This window comes from Stegodyphus dumicola, chromosome 2 (assembly GCF_044657685.1).
Source record: "Stegodyphus dumicola isolate Sdum_Otavi_A_Nest chromosome 2, ASM4465768v1".
Classification (NCBI taxonomy): Eukaryota; Metazoa; Arthropoda; class Arachnida; order Araneae; family Eresidae; genus Stegodyphus; species Stegodyphus dumicola.
The window spans coordinates 203,377,053-203,400,966 of record NC_140769.1 but is presented as its reverse complement, the minus strand read 5'-3'; the positions used below and the strand labels follow the sequence as shown (position 1 = coordinate 203,400,966).

Sequence of the window (23,914 nt, the reverse complement as noted above, 5' to 3'; positions counted from 1 at the left end):
CAGAAATACTGTCAAATAAATGATCATGTTTTTAAGCTTTTTTTTTTTTTTTTTTTTCAGACCTTGAAGTTGCAAAATAGTTTTTCAATATATAAATAAGTAACAAAGTTTTGCAGTATTCGCATTACAGCAATAAGTATTGTATTTTTCATTTTTCAACATTGTCAGCATTGTCTTTGTCATTTTTCAACATTGTATGTTCCGATTAATAGAAACTTGAATCGGCATCACTAACTGAGATAACATTTCATTGCTTTTTTTAATGCTATTCTTCATGACTATTTATTTTTAGGAAAATAATGGTTATGTTATTTTAAAAGTCAGTGTTGTTCTTTTAAGGGTTATTACTATCAAAGTATAGTAGCAATGAAACTATGGTACTCTTCTTTTATCTGTTCAGGAACAGATTCAGAAATGTATGTGTATAAACATGTATTTATAAATGTAGGTGCTCATGTATGCATCCGTATATTCTGTACATATACAAGGTGCGGCAAAATGATAGGTACTATTTGGGATGTCAATAAAAACCAAAGTAAAGCAAATTTTTTTAAAAATTTCTTTTTTAAATCTACATTTCATGCCATTTAGGAACATTATTTTTTAAAAAGGATATCTTTTAAATGACGGCCATTATTGTCGAAGCACTCTTGTAGGTTCTCACAGAAGCGCGTTATTACCCGATGGCTCATTTCTTTGGGAACTGTGGCAATTTCTTGTCTTATGGCTGCCTTTAATTCTTCCAAAGTCCGCGGATGATGTGTAAAAACTCTCGATTTGAGGTAACCCCAAAGAAAAAAGTCGCAAGGCGACAAATCAGGCGAACGCAGCGGCCAGCCGAGATCACCCCGTAAAGACACCACTTTGTTTGGAAACATTTCTTGAAGAAGATATTAAGTGAACGACGCGTGGTTTGCGATGTAGCACCATCCTGCTGGAACCAAAGATGTTCTCTGTGATTATCGTTCAACTTGTTAACTTTTGGATGCAAGAAATTGTTAAGCATATCAAAATATCAATCTCCGTTGACTGTTACCGTTATTCCATCTTCTTCGAAAAAGTAAGGACCCCACACACCGAACTCAGATATTGCACATCAGACGGTAACCTTTGGACTGTGAAGTAGTCACTCATGAAGTTCCTGTAGTTTATTTGCCAACCAATAACTGAAATTTTGCTTATTTACGTACCCGATAGGTGAAAGTGAGCTTCATCGCTAGACATGTATACAGCGCCTCGGGGAACGTTTTGAAGAATATCCTGGCATGAATTTGTACGAGTTTCAAAATCTCTTTCACTTAGTTAAAATATAAAGCCAATAAGATAAAGTTCATTGGAGATATATTTCTGAATATCATGGTTTGGCCGAACGTCAGTAATTATCAGATAGCATTAGACAGCGGATGCTCTTAATAAATGGAAGACCTCAATATGCTTAGAAAGGTAATTTGTTTTAATCCTGAAATTCCCATAACCCTTTGGCCTACACCATGTCTTCGGTCGCGTGCCCTTTGCCATTCGACTGTTCAACCGTGTATCCGAACTGGCGCAAAATGTATACTTTTCATGACATATATATTTCAGTGTAATGAAAGGAATTATGAAATAGTAAGCAATGTTTAGGTACAAATAGTAATTTTAAGACTAAGGTGTAATCATAATCAATTGATCAGTTGACAAAAATAATTGCATTGTGGGTACGAGAGTTTGGCATGATGGGTATAAGAGTTTTTTAATTGTTTATACGAAATTATATTTGAACAATTGCATACTTTTGACTACCTAACGCGACCGCATGCACGGTGTTGCCGGTTTTACAAACCGAGCAACCACTATTTGAACTCCTGCCTAGCTTTTTGCCGCACCCTGTATATGTGTATGTATATACAAACATGCATGCATATACACGTGCTTACATATATACATTTCTGAATCCGATCCGGATAACAGAAGAGTACCGAAATTATTTATGATCTTCATTTGTAACTTAGCAAATAAATGTCATATTTATTAAAAAATATTGTGTCATTTGCTGCTTGTTTAGAAATAAAAAACAGAAAAACATATATTAAGCAATCTTAAGCCAATAAATTTGTGATATTTATATGTGATTTTTATATGCGTGTTATTTTTTAGCTATATAAGCTATCGGGATTCCAAGCTAACAAGAATATTGCAAAACTCATTAGGTGGAAATTCTAAAACTGCAATTATATGTACAGTTACTCCTGCTTCTCTGGAAGAAACACTTTCAACCTTAAAAGTATGTTATCTTATGAGCTGTAAGTTAAAACAATTATGAAAATCTCTTAGTAACGTTATGAGTTCACAGAATATGTTATAACAGATAATTGTAATAAAATAAATAATCCAGCTTTTGTCTCAAATATTTCTTCATAATGGGTTTATGCATAAAAAAGATATCTAAAAAATGAGCAGAAACTTTTACATATAATTAGCTATCTTGAACTACATGACAGAGATTTTACTTTTTACCATTTAAAAAAAAAATTGATATTTTGTGTTTTTTTGGTTTTGTTCTTAAGTTTTAAAAAGAAAATTTAGAAAAAAATAATATTTATAAACAAGATAGATGGTACTAATATAATGAAAAAGGTATTGAAATGAAATATTAAAACAAAAATGAAATTCATTTTATATATTAGAATTCATTTAGTTGTACACTAATATATATATAAAAAAATTTTGGACTATTAAAACTGAGCAAAAGTGCCCAATTTTAAAAACTGAGATTTTGCTAAATGAAAATAAAATTAAATTGAAATTATATTATAATTAAGCAAAATCCCTCCCCCCCCCAAATTCGAAATTTATTTAACTTTAGTATCATTTGAAGAATGTGTAAATATGTCTAATATTTTATTTTTATTTACTTAAGACAAATTTTAAAAGATTATTTTACAATCTATATTTTTATCATTTCTCCCTTTATTTCAAATTATAAGTAAAATTAAGTGCTGTAGAAACAGTCCTATTCTAAAAATATTTTCTGCATATTCATTGTTATTAACATGGTTTTCAAATTGTTTTATGATTTTTGAATACACATTAAAAACTGGAAAACTGAAAACACAATATATCTGATGTTTTTTCAGACTACTCTATGTATTTTCAGAATTGTATAAGTGAACTGGTATTTTTCAGAATTATACAGGTGCTTTAAATTTTCTTAACAACTTTAAGAATTATTTCAGTTTCTTTCCAAATTTAAATTAAAGATTAAGCAATGAATTTTACTAAAAAATTAAGCATTTATTTTATAAAGAAGTACTTTTATGATATATTGTAAGGGGTGATCAGAAAATTGCCCACAAGAAAAATGCTCACAGGAAAAAAGCCCACAGAGAAGTATGGCCTCATAGAAAAAAGCTCACATGGAAAAATGCTCACTTAGAAATATGCTCGCACATAAAAAAGCTCACATAGATATATGCTTACATGGAAATAAGCCCACTGATAAATAAAATATGTAGAAATATCCTTAGATTAATAATAAATCAGTAATTAATTGCTTTGGACATCGTACACCTACTTGAATTGTTCAAAGCAAAATTATTTAAATTATATGATATATATATGTAATTAAGACACAATAACACACTGAATAAATACTAATTCAGAAGTCAAACAACAAAAATCAGCATTATATTTTCACAGGACTAGTTTCGATGGTTTTACCGAACCACCATCCTCAGCTGCAAAACTGCAAATGAACAAGATAGGAAATAATGATTAGATAAGATAAGAAAGTCTGGACAGGAATAAGAAAGTGGCACCATCTGTTACATAATTTCTTTAAAGGCCGAAGGCAAAGATGGATTGGAATTAGGATCGTTAACTAGAACAGAAAGATTTTTTTAAATGTGAAATGCTTCTAGAAAATCCAATTCTCCAATGGAAGATGTTTTTTGAATAATTTTGGCAGCAGAAAAATTGAAAGTGTGATTTTCGGACCAACAATGTTAAGCAACAGAAGACTTCTGTGTTTCCTTTTTTCTAACATATGCTTCATGTTCCTTGATGTGAAATTTTAAGGCTCTCTTAGTTTGGCCAATGGAAAATGGGCCGATATAGAGTTTAAAATAGATTCAAAATAGTCTCTATTTTCTTTAACCTGATGCTGTCGCCATATGAACTCTTCTAAATAAGATTCTAAATGATGTCTCACTGTCCCCCTATGTGTTCCTATTGTTCCTCCATTTAGCACTGCTCCACATTCTCTCAAATGTTTGTGTATGAACTCCTGTATCAGGATCAATAAAATTGTATTTATGACTAACTTCAGCATGTAAGAATCCTTCTTTTTCTATTCCATTTGTTTGGTAACCTTTCCAACTGTCAGAATAAATTGTGCTACCATCTGCAATGTTTTCAATAATTTTATTAAAAAGGGTAGAACCAGTTCTATTAGGAACAGTGACAACAAATGAATCTTTTGTTTCTCTATATATACCACCAAACACCGACTGTTCGGGTAATACTCGACCACAATTATTTTTACGCTTAGTAAACAAACTTTCATCAATTTCCACAATGCAATCTTTTCCACCTACCTTCTTGTTTGGTTTATTCTCCATATCCAAGACACATAATTCACACATGTAATTGTTCCAATCTATAACAGTTTTATCCGATAAATCAAGTTGCTTTTCACAAAATTTAATCAGTTTCAACTCGCCACACCAGCAGCATATGAATCTCAAAGCTGAACAAAATAGAATTCTGCTTCCTTCAAATCAGTTGTCTTTTCTAAGTCCACTTGCTAATCACACTGTCTTAAATTACATTTCCAAAACGTACGTTTACCAAAATAAAGTTTCATATCATGCGAATTGGTACATTTTTTTTTTTTTTTCTTGTAAAATATTTCGCTCCTGAAAAAATAAAATTGCATCTTCTTCTATGTTCGGCAAATCCCAAAGACGCATTTTCCTAGCACTAAAAAATGGCGTCAAAAATCAGCAAACAACAAGGCAAAAAGGAATCCAAAAGATAACTGCGTGCAAACAACAAGGCAAAAAGGAATCCAAAAGATAACTGCGTGCAAACAACAGGATTGCTCTTTATTGGCACATCAGCGCAACTTCTGCTGCGGTGGCATTAATACGTAAGTGCGGTGGCCTTAATACATATTAAATAATTTTATGTTAATACATAAAATTATTTAAATTATATTATATATATATATATATGTTATATAATGATGTATATATATATATATACCAAAACCTCTATGATATATGTATCAAAAACTGTATAACTAATGTGTAGATTCAGTTGCTATGTAAGATTCACAAATGGATCGTTTTGAATTAGGAAAAGGAGAGAAAGATAGAAGAAAAATGAAACAAGAATATACAGTAAGAAATTATTACAGTTTTAATTGTTAAAAAATAAAATAATAGTAAATATAAGTTACACATTTTATAATATAAACATTTAGAAGAATAAGCAATCATAAATAATTATTTTATTTAAATTACATAAAATACCTTATTATATATAAATCATAAATATATATTTCAAAAAGTTATAAATACATAAATGTGCTGAATATTAGCTAATATATGTAAATATCTAATTTTATCATCAATTTCATCATAGTTTTTTTATATGATTCATGATTACCAATTGTTAAGTTTCCATATTTTTATTTATTTATTTTTTTAACTTCACTACGCCCTGCATTTACAATAGCTAATAATAAACGCTGACAGGCTAAATCTTTTTTCAGTCTGTGAAATAAAAACCACATACTGGGATGGCTACAATTAAATAATGAATTTAGCACATTATGAAAGCTTTCGTAACTATTTGTGGTTTTAGGATATTTTTCGAAAGCTGCTTCATAATGATTCCTCTCTTCGATTGGAAACTGTGGTCTTCTAGACCTTTTTTGGCTCCAAACTTAAATAACTTCATTCAAGCATCAGTTTCTATAGATACACATCAAAAGTATGCAAAAACAGAGTAAAAAAAACAAAAATTAGCTATTGGCAGTTACAGGAATAAAAATGTCGTACAGAGGCAGGGGTATAAGGTATTATAGTACATGCAAAATTTCACTATAGTTTTCATTCTTTTATATACTGCCTCTGAAAACTTTTATGTGAGCATTTGTCCCATAATTTTTTCAAATGATCAAATAATTTTTCTTTTACAAATTAACAGGGTTCCTACATCCTTAAGAGTCCTTAAAAGTCCTTAAGTTTTTTGGAATCGATTTTTGGTCCTTAAAAGTCCTTAATTTCAGCCAAAATCGGCAGAAGGTCCTTAATTTTTAATAATCTGAAATTTCTATTTGTTTTTACGACAATATATTCACTGACAAATATGGTTATTTTTTTAATGGATGAATGGTTTCATGAGTTATAATTTGTTCCTATTTGTAATATAACTGGTGGGATACTCGAGTTTCTAAGGAAGAAGTGAAACATAAGCATTTCGAAATTATTTCATTCTTTGTAATGAAGAGCTCTCGAACAACTTTCTGCTTTTGGGGATGTAAACTCTTTTATTAAATGGTTTTAAATTTGGCGACTTATCAACATTTTGGCGATTTTAAGATCGGTTTCTATGGAAAATGTTTAATTCCGAAATCTGGGAAACTTTTGGCGACTTTTTTAGAACATTCTAACACTGATAAATTTTATTAAAAATTAATGGTAATGTATTAGAATTATATTTAAGAAATAACATTAAAATAAAGCATTTTTATTTTTCACTGTCATATTATAAAGTTCAATTTTGGCCACATATCATACAATGTTTTGTATCTGAAAGCACAATTTACGAAACAGTTTTTAGCAAAAGCTGAATAGCTATGTAATTAATTAAAAACGTCTTTTTAATTTTTTCATGGTAAGAGTTTTTCCCATTTCTCAGAATGTTCAAAATTCTCAGAATATTCAGAATTCTCAGAATATGCATCAGTTTTCTCTTTCTCTACTTTTCACTGGACACAAGCATGGAAAATATCAAAAATGCTTCTAATCTTATCATATGGACAGGAAAAAAAAAGTATATAAAGGAATTTTTTTATTAGTAAAGAAATTGAAAACTAACAATTCAAAAGATTCATCTAATATGTCTTAATGCATCATACACAGAGCTGGCAATAGGCATTTTGCCACCTGATGCAGTCTCTATGGATCCTAAATTCTGCTGCCTGGTGCCTTACTAAATTTTGCTTCCAATGCCTGCTCTAAATTCTAAAAGTTTTGCCATCTCTAGATTTTGTTGTTCGGTGCGTCACTAAATTCTAAAAATTTTGCCACACCAGCTCTGTGATCGGACCTTACCATATGTTCATATTTCTTCTGAATGTTCGTTTTTACTAAAGAAATAAAATTAACAGCTTTTTCCATACATTCTAAATGCATTTTGTCTTTTAGAATAACAGAAATCTTTAAATAAATCCCAAAATACTAAAGTGAAAAGGAAACGTGTTGAAGAAACGAACTAAATATGTAAAGAGAGAGAAAACTATTCTTCAGAGATATGTAGTTATTATTATATAAATTACCCAGTTGTTAACAGTTTCAGCTTTTACTATAATTTCCCATTTCTATTTCCTCACCAGAATGCAAATCACTGAGGTTTTTGGAGTGTAAAGACAAGAGTGTGTTTCTGATCTCCACTTGTTCCCTGTATTAGTTCCTATCAGGTTTGATAATTTCCATTACCACTGCTGACATTTGAGTTTATTATGACGATAGAGTTATTGAACCAGATTAAATTGAAATTAAATTGGCCACTTGTCTTTACACGCTAGTCCATATTTTTAGTTTGAATTTGACTCTTCTTGTTTAATTACACCACGAGCTGTAATTGGTTTTGTTAGCATCAGAACCTGCCTTTATGTTCTAAGTTCTTTTTAAACAAGAAGCATATTTAAACCTTTTATTTATAGTTACTTTCAGACATAGCTATAATTTGTTTCACGTCTGTCGGGGGTGGACTATTTAGCTTTTACTAGATCAAGTAAACCCTCATAGGTATTACACTGTGGAGAGGTTGGCAGTTAGGAGATAGAACAGGCAGAAACTAATGAGAACATTTGTTTTGTGCATTGAGACAAATTTCTAATTGTTAGAAAAGATGCTTAAGGAGAAGAAAATCGATATAAATTAGCCCAAATTGTCTGGGCAGGCCTTAATTAAAAAGACACATAATTATTTTGTTTTGTTGCTACAAAACATAAATGTTTAATAAGTAATTATCCTAGTATTGTTTAAAAATCAATGTTGTAAATTGCATGTGACTAATTGCGTGTAAATTTTAAACTGTGAAATTTTATTAGATTGTGATATTAATAGGTTTTTTTAACAAATATGATTAAAAAACAAATTTAATTTGATAGTGTCCATATAAATCCATATGACAAGGTTATCTAATACCTAATTTAATTACTTATAGCTAAGTGCTTAACCCTTAAAAATTATCTCTGCATATTAAAGCAAGTTATTGCCTTTCATTAACCTTTACAGTGGTCACAAGGTAAAACACAAAAAATATAAAAATTCGTATAAAACTTATTCTTCGCATCTAGTGAAATTTAAAAATGATGCAAAACAACTTATCACCTCTAGTGCTTTAGTGGCTTAATAGAACCTTAAAATATATTAACTGAGTTACAACCCCTGGATTTCTACACGAAGCTACAACACTAACTGAGTCAGACAGAGCTCAGCTAACTTTCAAAACTTACTTAACTGTGCCTACATCAGGCCTTTCAGGTTTGTTCTGATCAGCAGGTCTCTCTCTAGGCAAGCAGGAGTTGTGACAACAGCCAGTCTTTTGTTATGAATCATGCTGATTATGATTTTAATGTTCATTTTAACCTATGCTGCTTGACATAAAATCTACTTGCTATTTACTAAACCTCTAGACTGAGCAAGCATGTGACAAAATGAGACATTAAAATTAAAAAAGCTAACTGTTAGTAAAACGTAACTAAAATGTCACTTATCTTCTTTCAAATATATCCAGTTATTATAAGTGTAAAATATTTAATGCTACTTTATAAATTTATTTTATCTCAAACGTATTAATAATTATGTTAAGCTATGTTTAATAATAATGTTTCCTACTTACAGATGAATTTATTCAGTTCCCATTTGCTGATAGGTCCTTAATGTTTTACATTAATGGTCCTTAAAAGTTCTTAATTTCTGTGTGCAGAAATGTGTACGAACCCTGAATTAAGTATGTGTACGATGTTTAAATTGATTAATTATTGATTGATTAATATAAGGATATTTCTACGTATTTTATTTATCAGTGGGCTTATTTCCATGTGAGTATATATATTCATGTGAGGTTTTTTCTGTGTGAGCATATTTTTAAGTGAGCATTTTTCAATGTGAGCTTTTTTTTATTTGGGCGTATTTCTGTGTGGGCTTTTTTCTGTGAGCATTTATACCTGTGAGAATTTTTCCTGTGGGCTTTTTTGCTGTAGGTTTTTTCCTAGAATCATTGTAAGGATGGATAACAGGTTGGTTACATGGATGTTTTGTCATTTGATTCAAGTCAAAGTTTGAATTTTGCATTATATGGTGAAAATATCTAAGAAACTATTGAAAGTGACATGTCAAAAGTATCCTAAATGTGCTACCCAGATGGTATAGTAGTTAGTGTTGCTGACTGCCATGCTGTAGGCCAGGGTTGAAATCCCGGAGAAGGCATGGATGTTTGTAAATGAATAGTGTCCAAGTGGCATGGTGCATGATGGCACTCTAAACATATAGTGATCCGAAAGTCCTCTCGAGAGTTGATGGTAGGGGAAGAGGGGTGGGAGATCCTCGGCCCTGCCCACCCGGGGTGCTCTTCATGAAAATTGGGGGCAGAACTGAACTAAGTTGCACTGTCACCTATAAGGTGCTCAAGGCGTAAACTTGTGCTTCATGCCATGATGAATTTCAGGGGCTTGGGCTGACTATAGATCATACAAGTGAGCATTAGTCAACAACAATCCTAAATGTTGATAATATGTATAATGATCTGGTAAAACTGCAGTGAATGATATTGACAGCTATGTACACTGTGCAAAGAGAAAATGGGACAGTTCTATATCTCCAGTTCTACTGGGCCAATTGACGAAATTCAAATTACGTTTCAATATCTTGAAAGCGCGACTTAGGATATATATTAGATTTATATATGTAACTATGTTCTAATATAGGTATTTTGACACAAAATCGGAGTTTTTCTGAAATGACATGCCAATTTTTTTTCTAATTTCTGAAATGGCATGCCAATTTTCGATTCTACGACACAAATTATGCTTATATATTAAATTTTTTAACTTTTTGTGAGAAATTTAAAAATTTATCTTGATGAATTTTTTTAGTTTGCGCCAAGAATAATTCACTTTGCAAACTTCTTAATTTATAACAACCTATTTTCCTTTATTTTTCTTCAGTGTCCACAAGTGGAAAAAAGTCATCGTTCATACTTTCAAATAATTGTTAGTGCGTAAACCGCATTTTCGTTATTATCGCTTATAATAAATACGCCAAATTTAAAAATGTGCCAAAATGTAAATCGACATATATATTAGGAAATTTTGAATAAAAAAACTCTAATTTTTTCAGGTATGCTTAGAAATACATCTACTTTAAGATGATGGAAAACGTTTATAGGTTATAGTTCAAAATGTCTTTTGAAACATTTATAAAATTTATTTAAAAATACAAATTTGAAAAATAAATCATAAAAAATTGGCGAATTTTATTTGGAATAAAACTAAATTTCAAAATGTTAAAGGAAGAATCGAATAAGTTTAATCAAAAAAGAGATATGAATAAATATATATCAAATTCAATTAACGTTGAGGAGCTAAAATTTTGAGAGCTAATTTTTTAAAAACTACTCATGTGATTTTTACAAAACTTGGCAGTTTGGCATAATTTGAGTCATAGAATCAAAATATGGAAAAATGTTGGCATGTCATTTGAGAAACAGTCCGATTTTGTGTCAAAATACCTAAATTAAAACAGTGCTATATGTAAATCTAATACATATGCTAAGTCGCTCTTTCAAACCAGGAAAAACACAAAATGAATTTCGTCAATTGGCCCAGTAGAATGGCGGGAGATACAGAACTGTCCCTTTTTGCCACACTGTACATGGTAGTTAAGCAACCAGGGTGTGTGTTTGCTAACAAAAGTAGAAGTTATAAAAGAAGTGGGTACGATGTATGTGTACGATGTTTAAATTGATTAATTATTGATTGATTAATATAAGGATATTTCTATGATTTATATTTTATACAATTACGGGATATTTTTCAACTATGCACCTGCCACGCTTTTTGGGGTCTGTGAAAGAGAAGCTAGACAGATACCGAGATCCATAGGGGAACTAGGTGTGTGTGTGTGCCTATGTGTGTAAACAAGAATAACTATAAAAACACATATGTTGAAACACATAGGTAGAAACTTTTTTTTAAGCAACTGTTTTTAATATGCAAATAGCTTAGCTTGAGGAATATGGAATTTTAGAACTTGGCTAACTTAATAGCAATTTTTAGAGGAATATCACCAAATGATTAATTTATAATTAGTTAATTTGAAACATTTAAGATATGAAAATTTGTTACAGAAAAGACATTTCTTGGTATATTGCATACTGATTAATAAAAATTTTAAACTAATGTATTTTCAAAATTTTTCAAGCAAAACATTTACATGTGCAATAAAGAATAGATTAATATAATTATTGTTTGTAATGTTTAGTTCCATGATTAACTTAGAGTGTAAGTGCCTTATTTAAACTAAATCTGAAATATGTATATTAAAGGCACAATATTTCTTTGATTCATTGAAATACATACTGTAAATAAAGAGTACACAAAAACAGTGCTTAACAATAGTCGAGTGGATAAGATCAACGTACACTGGTAAGTAGAACTGGGTCCGAGTCTCTTGATTGGCTGCATGAGTGGTAATTAAAATTATTAGTTTGTATTATATTTTTTTAAAGAATGAAGTAATTTTAATTTTTTGCATGATATATTTTGAAGTTAATATAAATGAGTTTTTTGTAAGAAGTTTTATTTAATCCTTTAATATGTTTATAACATCATGACTATTCTAGTGTCTTTAAGAGGACAGACTGTCCATTTTCTTGAAAACAAAAACAAGAAAAGACTAGGGTTCCTTTACTAACTTTCAAAAAGATTGCTGAATTTGGCATCTGAAAAAAATATTTTGTAAATTTTTCTGAAATGATAAAAGTCACAGCAGGAACGAAATACTTTGTTCTTGCACAAAGAAATACTGTAGATAAGAATTCCCCATGTGAAACAAATTTAACATTAGATTTATTGCAGATATTGAAAACAAGGGTGAATAAAACTTTATAAAATAAAAACTTGTTACTTTATGATTATATCCAGATCCCTACTGAAAAGCTAAAAGATGTATGGCAACCCAGATATGCGCATAGCATCCCCCCCCTCCAGATACCTTTACACTTCTCCAGACATTTTTACCAGTGTGACTGCATGTTAGGCTCCCTCCTGTGGGAATTTCAGTGTTTTAGCACAGCAGTGGTCCACATACTGCAGTTTTCATTGCTTTTGGCAAAATCTTGGACTTAGCTTTCTGTATACATAGACTATATTGTGGCCTGCTTAACCTCTTCATCGTACGTAACGCGTCTAGCGCATTCAAGTGAAACTTCCGGGGCGGCCGTAATGCGCCTCAAGCGTTCTTCTACATTTTAAACCTTTTAAACGTTTAAAATGCTTTCTAAATGTTTACTTGTTTGAGTTTTTATTTTTGTTTGTTTTAATACCTCCTAGAAAGTAGCACTAATCAGGCATTCTATTTCTAATTGAATTTGCCCCGGGTTTTATGAATATTCGTGCCATTTTACATAAGATACAAGACAGTGAGAGATGGCTTCGATGTCTTCTCAGCAGAAAAAGAGAAAAATGAGGTTGTGAGTTTGAAAGACGAGAAGGATATATGTTTGATGAGTACAGTCCATAATAACTTGATGATTGATGTTGGAACACCGAAAAGAACTGTAAAAAAACCAATAATTATAAAAGATTACAACAACAAAATGGGAGGAGGGGACCGCCTGGATCAGATGTTATCAAATTATCCTGCTGTTAGAAATAAGCAGAGATTTTATTATTTTTCCATTATGCTTTATTTCCTTATGGTTTTATTTAATATTGATTGAACTATTTCATCCACTATGAAAGTCATGTATGGAAAGTTATGATGTACAGAGAAAACGACAGTACACGCTACGAAAAACAGACGGCTTTTAGGGGGAATTTTTGCGGACAGGGGAGGACGGCGAAAGGATTAATGACACTATGTACCTCTTTTTTTCCTTCTCAGTTTGGGATTTTGATGCTAGTTTTGTGGGAGTCTCTCTCTCTCTCTCTCTCTCTCTCTCTTTTTTTTTTAATGAAGAAAATAGTAAAAAAGATTGCTTTGCATATGGGAAAAACAACAGAGCAAAAGGAAGTGTACTTTTCTTGCATGGTAAAAGAAGACAGTAAAAAATTGGCAATGCTGGATACATCATTCCAATAAATGTAAAGATATCCAGACATATATTTCTCCTAAAAGTCGCTAATGAATTCGTGAATGCTGTCCAAATTTACAAATGAGTTTCAAATTTTTTGGTGGGGATGTGGATAATCAGAAAGTACCAACAATTTTATGCAGAAAAGGTTTTTAATTAAAAGCTTTTTAACTGAGTTTGGTTGCAGTACTTTTAATATTATCTGTTGTTAGGATTTAGAACCCCATTTTTCCTCATTTGTTATTATTTAAACAAATTTTAAAATGTAATTTTTTTATTAAATTTGTTTATTTATTTAAATTTCAGTTTGCATCTCGTGCAAAATGTGTAAAAAATAACCCCAAGGTCAATGAAATTTTAAATGAACAAGCACTAATGAAAGCCTATGAAAATAAAATAAAAAAACTGACAGAAGAATTGGAGGTATGATGCATTTTAAAAAAGGTTGTAAAATTCATTTAAACTTCTGATAAACTGCCTAAACATTATGATTTCTTTTATTTATAGGCTATTAAAGAAGCGAATAAAACTGAAGCAGAAGAAACTTCTCATAGTCAAGATGTGAAAAATATTCCTTTTTCATTATTTGCTTCTAACATAGACAATGTAAGATTCAAAATAATGATATCTATTGAAATATATAATGCAAAATTAAATAAAAAATATTTTATAATTCAATCCATATTGCATTCTTACTTGCAATTGTTGCTGCTATAAGGGTGCAATTAGATTAGGTTTTTAACTAGTTTTTACTCTGTATTTATTTACATATACGAAGGCCCATGCACACACATAGTAAGGCAATTAATTAATAAGAATGAATTAAAAAAAAATTGCAGATTTACTTGAATTTCAGTCATCTTATATCAGTGCAAAAGTGCCATAATCAGGAAACTTTAAGGGGTTTATTTTTGGTATGAGGTGAAGACAGCATGTAATAGTCTCTGGATGTCATGTCTCTGGATTCCTTCACTTTTGGGAGGTTTTTCTCAGAGAGGAAATTAAGTTTAGAAAAGAGAAAATTAGTCACAAAGGGCCAAATCTGGAGAATAAGGGGTAGGATGGAGCAAATACATTTGTTTTTGAGCATAAAATTGCTGTGTATGCACTGACCAATATAAAGATGCATTGTCATCAAGTATACAATTTTTGAATGATTTTCCTCTGATTGATATTAAATGCAGCATTTAAAAAATTACTTCTCAGCTCAGTGGCAAATGCTGCGTTTTAAATGTTAGAAGTTATAACTGATACAAGTAAAAATTTTTGGATGTTTTATATTTCTAAATGTCGAATATTTCTAAAATATGCATAGAAGGAAACACACAAAAGATCAATATTAAAGAGCATTCACCATAAAACAAAATATTTTCAACTGATGACAAATCAAAGAAGCTCAATTAATCTCTTCTGAGTTAATAACATGAATGTTGCCAAATATTGAAAACTAAATTAATATTTTATAAAAAAATATTATCAAAAACATAAGAAAGTTTCCAAATTACTGTGTGCGTGAGCTAAGAAGCAGAGTTAAAAGCCATCCATAATAAGACAAGTTTGAAGTGTTTTCTGGATTTAGATTAACCTTTTTCTCAGTAGAATGAAAAGATAAACATTGCAAATTTTAAGTCATGTACCTTGTAAACTTCTCCATTTTACATCATTTTCTATCTGATAAAAAGTATCAATGAATTTGTAAGATGTCTGTATAAAATAAATCATGAAATGTCTCTATAATTTTGTAAAATGATGTTTCATATATTCAAGCAATTTGTTGTTTGATTTGTAATTGTGATTAAAAGCTTGATGTCTATATAATATAATTTCAATGTATAAAATTAAGATTATAAATTATTAAAAATCATGCGAAATTAATATGCAGTTTATAAGAATATTTTGCAGTATATTTATTAACATGCATAAGAATGTGCATTAAAATTGAAAAAAATTCAATAAAACAACAAAAATAATATAATAAAATAAGGTCTTAAAAATTTGTTATAATACAATTAAAAAATGCAATCAAATAAAGTATAAATTTAATTTTGTCTATTTAATAAATAATTTTTATCTATTTAATAAATCATCAGGATATAATCTTCTCCAACATGATCCAAAACAAAAATACTGTATAAAATTTAAACAACATAAAATAAAAAATTTTAAAATTAGAAACGAGATAAACAATTGGTCAAATTAGAAGCAAAAAGCTAAATAAATATTTGTTAAAGCTACTATAAAGCTGTTACAATTTAAAAGGAATTAAATTTTAAAAGTTGATTGACTTTGAAAAGTTTATATATATAATATAGATATAGATATAAAATAAAAATGTTAAAAAAATGTTATTCATGTTTTGTTATTCCTGTTCTATTTATGGTATTTGTTATAATAAGGATTAGTTTTTAAGACTGATATAGTTTTATATAGAAGTTATAGATCATTAATGCACAGAGAAATAAATTGCACATTCTTTGAATAACTCAAAAACCTATGCTAGTTATTTCAGAAAACTCAACGCCGAATGACTTGGGGTGGATCTTCAAACATAGACAGCTCAGAAACGGCATGTAAAATTTCTCATGATTGGTTAAAATATATAGAAATACTGGCAATGGAAGAAATAAAGAATAATTTACTCTCAAAAGGTATTTTTTCAATTATAACATTTCAAAATTTTATTTTAGTTATACAAGTGGTATTATTCATGAGTTACATCTTATTTTTACAGACACAAAAACAGTATTTAGTACAATAAATAGTTAATACAATATATTAACTATTTATTGCACTAAATTACTTTGTCAGTGTACCATATTTTGAAATTTTTGCAAGAAAATATGTGCATGTTATCTATAAATTTAAGACTCATTACAGTTGATGTGAAAAACATAAAATATGACCTTTAAAAGCATCTCATTACTTCCACATACAAATTTTCATTTTATTTCTCTTTTGATAGAAAATAATGCATTAGTTTATTCAAGAAAGGATTTTAGCACATTATTTTAAATCATAAATTAGCTCTCATATTAATCATTAATAATTTATAATTTCTTTAACACTGATATTCATACAATGAAAAATTAAAACTAAGAAAGTATAATGTGCATTTTCAAATTTTACAATTAAAAGCGAATCTCTGTTTTAATAATTTCTATTGTTTTAATTTAATATTTCACATTAATGATCATGTCTGTACAGTGTCAACAGTAAAAATCTAGTCATTGCTTGGTGATAAACCAAATTTTAATATAGTTAAGGAATATTTTGCTGATAGAGATATCAAAAACACCACTTTAGAAATACTAATTTTTAGATTCACTGAAATGAAATATTATCATATTTCTTTGATTTGAAGATTATTTGAATAACTGGCTGATTTATTAACAACAACATGTTTCCAATTTATGTTAGTAGTTTAGAAAAATCTATTCCTTTAGAATATTTAGTATTTCAAAAAAATTTGCAATTTTAAACCATATTTCATTTTTAAAGACACTCGTAACGTTGCACCATAAAATTGAAAAAATAAAGAATTAAAATTAAGAGTTGTGTCTAGAATTTGTAAGTGATTGCTGGAAGTCTTTAAAGCATTTTTTTATTGGGTTTTAATGAAAGTTTCCCACCACTGCAAATATCATCAATGTAAACAGTTCGTGTTGGTATGCTTAATCATATTTTGTTCAATGATTTGTGGCATTTGAAAGAAAGAAACCTGCTTTAGAATACTGTGTTGCGAAATTTGTAAAAATTAGTTATCATTAAGTACAAGGTGTCTGAAATTGAACTATCTCACTACCAGATTAGAACCATTGTTTACTTCCAGTTCTTTTGCAAAAACTCAGCTACAGAATGTCAGCAAATCATGTGTGTACAGCTTTAAGTACTAATGTTGTATCATATGACACTATGAAGGTTTGGTATCGAAAGTTTAAAAACAAGGACTATGACATTCAAGAATCAGATCGCTCTGGTCAGCCTACTGATGTTAATGAGACCCGCCCACAAGAACTTGTGGAAGATCAATATGCAACCACTTGAGAGCTTGTTAAGGAGTTGGACATTAGTGCCATGTCCATTAGTCATGCTATATATGGCATAAACTTGATGTGCAAGTTTAATTGCTAGGTGCCGCATAGCTGACTCAAGCAGATAAGGAGAGATGAGTTCTGTGCTAATCTGCTCGAATATCAGTGCAAGGCTAAAATTCTGGATCATTCCACCACCTGTGATGAAACGTGAAAACCCCTTTTTGGCTGTGTTATTGAAGTAAATACATACTTCAATAACACAGCCAAAAAGGGGGTTGGTCTGTGGCTGGTGAGCCTGCAGGCAGCTTCACAAAGTGCAATTTGACAATAAAAAAGATCATGCTTTGTATCCGATGGGATTGCCATGGTATTATCCACAAAGAGTATCTAGAAAAAGGTAAAACCCTTGACAACAACGTGTACAGCGAGATGCTAGTCCATGTTGACACTGCTTATAAAGGAAAAAACTTCGAACTGAGTTCCATTGCAAAAAGGTAATGTTCCATCATGGTAATGTAAGGCCACATGTATCTGCATTCACCAGCTGGACTCTGCACGGACTCGAATGGGATCTTTTGCTATAACTACCATACGCTCCTTCGGACTTCTACCTTTTTTCACATCTAAAGCTATATTTTGCTGGTGCTTCCATTCTGCACACGACATCCGAAATGAAGTTGATTTGTTTTTAGACGGCCACCAAATTTCTGGGCCGAAGACTTTGAAAAACTACCAAAATGTTGGCAGAAAATCATAGATTTGGGTGGTAATTACTACCTACACTAAAGGTACACCTTTCATGTTTTTATTTTCTAACTTTATTAAGAACGATTTTTGGTGGTAAACTTTCGTTACAAACAGATAAATTCGACTGAAGAAAGTTTTATGAGACATCTTCATTTGCTACAGTAAAAGGGGTTGGTCTGTGGCTGGTGAGCACGATTTTGTGATATGTATATATAAAATAAAATACATTTATAAAATTGTGTTTGCAAGATTATGATTATTACAGCTGATAAAATATTTAAATGAATTCTCTGCATGCATTTAAACTTATGTGAAAATTAAGATTATATCCTTTCATAGGTCAAGACACATTTTTCTGTATGAACCCTTTTCCTGATGTCAAGTCTTCTCTAGTTCCTAAAACACTGATACATGCCTCAACTCAAACAAATGTAAGCTTGAAACGTTCAGATATTTATTTTTAATATGTGCATATGTGTGTGTGTGTATGTATATATATAACAAATACTTGAATATGTTTTTTAAATATATAATTGAAGAATTATTGAAAGTTGTAACTTATGATAGGGTTGAGAAAGAAATAATACTGATTAGTGATCATTAATGTGTAAATGCTTTATAACAAAATGTATTGTTAAATTATTTTTGTACTGAAATAAGACATGGAAGATAGAAGCATTTCAAAAGGATCTACATATTGCTTATGTGAGATCTTTTTTATATTGTCATGAGCAAGTGTTATTCATCAAGGGCATTATTAATGTTACAGGCTTATGATTTTCATTTAATTTTTATTTCCTTGTATGAAGTACCGGAAGTATTGTAATCACGGAAAATTCTGGGTACCATATTTCAACGAAAATATCCATTTTAATCACAATGGATCGAATGCAGTTTAATGATGTTTTTGTGTGACATCTGTACATAAGCACAGAGTAAAGGATTCTTTTTCCCCAAACGAATTATAAAACTGATTTAAAATGGATTCAGAAGAGATTTTTTTCATGGTGTCTGTATATACCTACGTATGTATCTCGCATAAGTCAAAAATGAGTAGTGTCAGAATGTTGAAATTTTGTATATGGGACTGCTATAACATGTAGTAGTGCACTTTTTTTTTTTTTGATTGCAATCGGCCGCACCAAAAGTATATAAATATATATACCCACTCTGTTACTTGGCTCAGTGTTTTGATTCTTATATATTGGTAAATTATGCATTTTTTGCTTTAACCCTTTGATGCGCGCAATATTATTTTTATAATTTTTTTAAATAAAAACTCTAGAAATTGAATATTATGATCCTAGAGACAAATAATATATGAATTAAAAAAATCTACTCTTGCCCATTGTTCTGTGGGTGGTGGTCGCACTGTGAAACCACCGCGCTTCTAGGACTTTTAAACTTACTGATGTAGTAGGAAAAAAAAAACTTACCATTTTCCGCTCGTGTTACCAATAAATGACGAAATTTACGGATTTAAAAAAAAAATGTATGTAAGAATTGCATTATATATAATTTTTTTTTACATTATTTTACAAAGTAAATCGTCAGAAAAAAATTAAAAAATAAACATTTATGTAATTTTTCTATAGCAGTAAAAATATAAGTACCTACATAATAAGGACATTTGGATAAATGGATTAAAAAAACTCAATAAAATAAGGATAAAAAGAATTACTACATGTCATACTTTTTTTTTTTTTTTTCAAAGAACAAATATTTTTTGTGACACTGTTCAAAGCATGTTTTGTCTCTTTGGTACATGCATAGACCCACATTGCACGTTTTGCACATACATCTTATTCTATGAGGTTTCTTCCTTGTGCTATAAAATGTACACTGCCTGGATTTAAATTTCACTGGTATATGCCCAGCGTTATTTAGTTTCTTTTCATCTGGTTCATGAAATTTGTGTTTTTTTTTTTTTATGTTAATGGGGGGGGGGCTTGGTCTTTTTGGCTTTGTATGGATCGTTCGTTTCCCATTCATACTTATTTTATTCGTATTTCATCCCAAAATATTCAGAAAATATTTTTAATATAAATCAAACTTTTACACAATTTCTATTTTTAATTATATCAAAGTATATTTACATTAAATTTAAACCATAGGAAATGATTTATAAAATCACAATACTAGCTTGGGGAGCAAGTCTGTTGATGTCAGAGAAAAGTATTTGAAAAAGAAAGACCTTTTTACTGAGCAGGTGCATGTATTGTGTAGTAATAAAATAACTCTGTGGTTTCAAAGCCCTTTATCTATATCTGGGTAAAAATAAACATTCCTATTTGAAAAGCAAGTGAACGCCATTGAGAAGCAAACTCCAGTGGTTTCAAGGCGCGACCACCGAGCCTCTAGAGGATTGTGAGCATTGTGACACAATGCTCTAGTGGCGTAGTGGTCGCGCCCTGAAACCACATAGAAAATGCCATACATATAGAGGGTTTTTTTAATATATGCAGTTTAATTACTGCAATTTTTTATTGTTTATGATAGAAATCATGATGTGCGATGACTAACTTTTGAAAATTAAAGTTGCTTATATTAATAAAAGGAAGTTATTTTGTCTCATCGAAAACGAATTTTAAAAGGCATCTGATCTGAAGTATTAATACCTAAAACATATTTGATTCTACAGTCGTTTTGTGCTATTTAGATGTAAAATATCAATAATCAATTCATTTTCACTCAAAAATTTCGGAAAAAAGAGGAAAAAAAAATTCGGAAAATGGCGCAACCACCGCTCGTCAAAGGGTTAAAAATGATTGAATTATGTTGCTATTATCCACCGGTTAAGATTTTTATGCCTTTAGTTAATCTGCATGCAATATTTGTAGAATTGCTAACAATTCAAAAGTTTAAGTTTGGTTAAGCCTTTTTTTTTTACCATAGCAGCCATATTTATTTACATTTGAAACTTAGCAGAATAGTGAATTAATTCTTTCTGCACCTTCAGTGTCTTTTTGCTGAGTTGGACCAAAAGGAAACTTTTAGTTTTGTGCATTGAAAAATCTACCTTCTTCCCTGCTGGCTGAATTGTTTGTTTTTACATAACTGTAATTTTAACTGTAAAAATTGTTTTAACTGTATTTGGTGTTTTATGTTTTCGTATATCTTTAAATTTTTAATGAAAATATTTTGTGCCGTGAAGTGAGAGCTAAATTAATTGAATGAGAAATATATCTCTAATGAAATTCGAAGAAATAAGTATTTTGTATTAGCAGCAAATATTGTTGCCAATCTGTCTCAGACAGAGGAGAATGTTTACAAGTAGCACATGGGCATTAGATAAGTGGCGCTGAATCGTCTGTGAAAAACTCTTTCTTTTTTATTTGTTTAATTTCTTTTATACATCGTTTTAAATTTATTATAGTATTTGAATAAAACATGTGGCAATGATTAGATAATTCTTCAGATGATATAATTTTTGTGCATTCTGAGTTATAAAATGAGTCAGTTGTTACACTGTTAACTGAACCTAGCGCCAGAGTGTCTCTATGGTAAATAAATATAGTGAATTTTTTTCATTTATTCGATTTGGGTTTATGTGCTGTCAATGAAGTAGATGTAATTCAATTCAATAAGTTTAACTGAAATGCAGGAAAAAATGCATATAATTTAATATTCCATACAAGGGAGTCATGGGGTGTACACATCAGCTTTTTCTCTTTCTTTCTTCCAGTTTTTAGAGGTTGGATTTAAAATATCATGCAGTAATACTTTTCATTAACTCCTTATTATGCACATATAATTTCTAACTTCTATCAAAAGAAAGATCTTTATCTTTTTAATGCAAGATTGATTGAAAAATGTCTTAGAATAACAGTGATTGTTTAACTTACACATGAATCACATAAAGGAAAGTCAAATTAGAAGAATTTCAATGAGGTTTCAAAGTAACCTATCTGATGATGGGTTTTCGTATCATATTCCTTTCAGTTCATTTTCACTTACGACCAACACTATTCAGTGAAAGAGCAAATGCAGATAAAATAAATAAATAAATAAAATTTTATAATTTTCAATTTTTAAAAAACATTTGTTATGAATTTCTACCATGTAATTTTTCACAAATGCTTTTAAAATTTTAAATTAGTATTTTAGCGTAAATGCTTCAATATATGTGATAATTTGATATAAATGGGTTGTATGCTATTATATGAAAGCATTTCCACAAATTTTCATTCTTTTTACTATTGCATAAATAGAATAAGCTTTTTCTTACTAAATTTCACCTTTAGAACATGCAGTTTATTTTCTGATATTAGCTCTTATTTAAAAGTTGCAGCAGAATTCATGTTACAACCTCCAAATAATATTTTGCTTGTATTTTGAAGATTTGCCGTATTTAAAAAAAAAGTGAAATGTCATTTTTCTTTGCTAGATATCACCTCTTGAACACAAATATGCATTTTATTTTATAAAACTGAATCTTATTTAGAACTTACAACAAAATTTTAAAATCATCATTTCTCTTACTAAAGCAATTCTTTTATGCAAATAAACACAGTAGAGAATAACAAAATAGTATTGAATATTTAGACAAAACACTATGTTTAAAACTTTGAAAATGGTTGTGCTTTTTAGTTTGTCATTTGTAGCTAACTTGTGCCTCGTCATTCTTAATGCCAGGACAGAAATCAACTAACATTGTTGCACTTGTTTTTGTATCTTCCTTCCATTGTTGCAATATCTAATGAAAGTGCTTCTCGGTGACATTAAACAGTTGCCAGTAAAGAAATTCAAATTTGTTTTCAGTGGTGCCCAGAGGCAGAGGGTTGGGAACCCCTGCTTTAAGGTGTATGTTCTTTGCATCAGCTTGAACCAATTCAATAAAGCTAAAAAATATGAGACACCTGAAAATATGGTGAGAATTCAATGAAGTTATAAAGCTATCAAATTTAGTGAAACAGTTTGAGAATTGTAAAAAACCTGCAGCTTATGGGCTAAAATGCAAATCAGTTGTAGCAACAATTTGTTTTTATATAAATATATATAAAGTAATTTATCAGCAATCAGTAAGCTAAATAAAGCATAAATAATTAAATGATTTTACTTCAAAGTATAGCTTGAAATTTGGTGAAGCAGTGCTTACCTATTAGAGCAAAAACCTTGCCATGGTTTTGTGATTTTATAGAGAAGAAAGTTATTGTGCTATCATAGCAGGTATTTGCAATTAATGGCCCCCTCTCAACTGTTTTGCTAGCCAGTTTTCTTGTGCTGCAAGGGAAAGTATTCTGAAGCAATGGACTTCTTCCCTGCGGTGTTACCGTTACTCGTCAAAAAGCAGTAAAACCTAAAAGAGATTATTCTGAGATGCTGGAATGGCAGGATGCATTTTTGCAACTGAGAGACTTTTCTTCTGTAAAGCTATCTTCAGGGTTCGTACAGTCCTTAAGAGTCCTTAAATTTTTTGGAATCGATTTTTGGTCCTTAAAAGTCCTTAATTTTGACCAAAATTACTACAAGGTCCTTAATTTTAATCATCTGAAATTTCTGCCTGTTTTTACGACTGCCATTTTGAGTGTGAATTAGCATTTTGGAGGAATATTTTTGGC

The 23,914-nt window shown here is 30.0% G+C and overlaps 1 protein-coding gene across 2 annotated transcripts in view; it reads left to right on the top strand.

Annotated features, from left to right (window-relative positions):
* LOC118185886 (uncharacterized) overlaps positions 1–23,914 on the top strand; it is a 112,673-nt gene that overhangs the window by 47,913 nt on the left and 40,846 nt on the right. Inside the window, exons 11-15 of one of the 2 annotated variants that reach the window (XM_085811647.1) lie at positions 2,137–2,263; positions 13,879–13,995; positions 14,080–14,178; positions 16,082–16,220; positions 18,693–18,784. In XM_085811647.1, the coding sequence (XP_085667773.1) occupies positions 2,137–2,263; positions 13,879–13,995; positions 14,080–14,178; positions 16,082–16,220; positions 18,693–18,784 (574 nt within the window). Of the gene's footprint in view, positions 1–2,136; positions 2,264–13,878; positions 13,996–14,079; positions 14,179–16,072; positions 16,221–18,692; positions 18,785–23,914 lie in introns of both variants that reach the window. The other variant, XM_085811646.1, reaches the window with a different exon arrangement.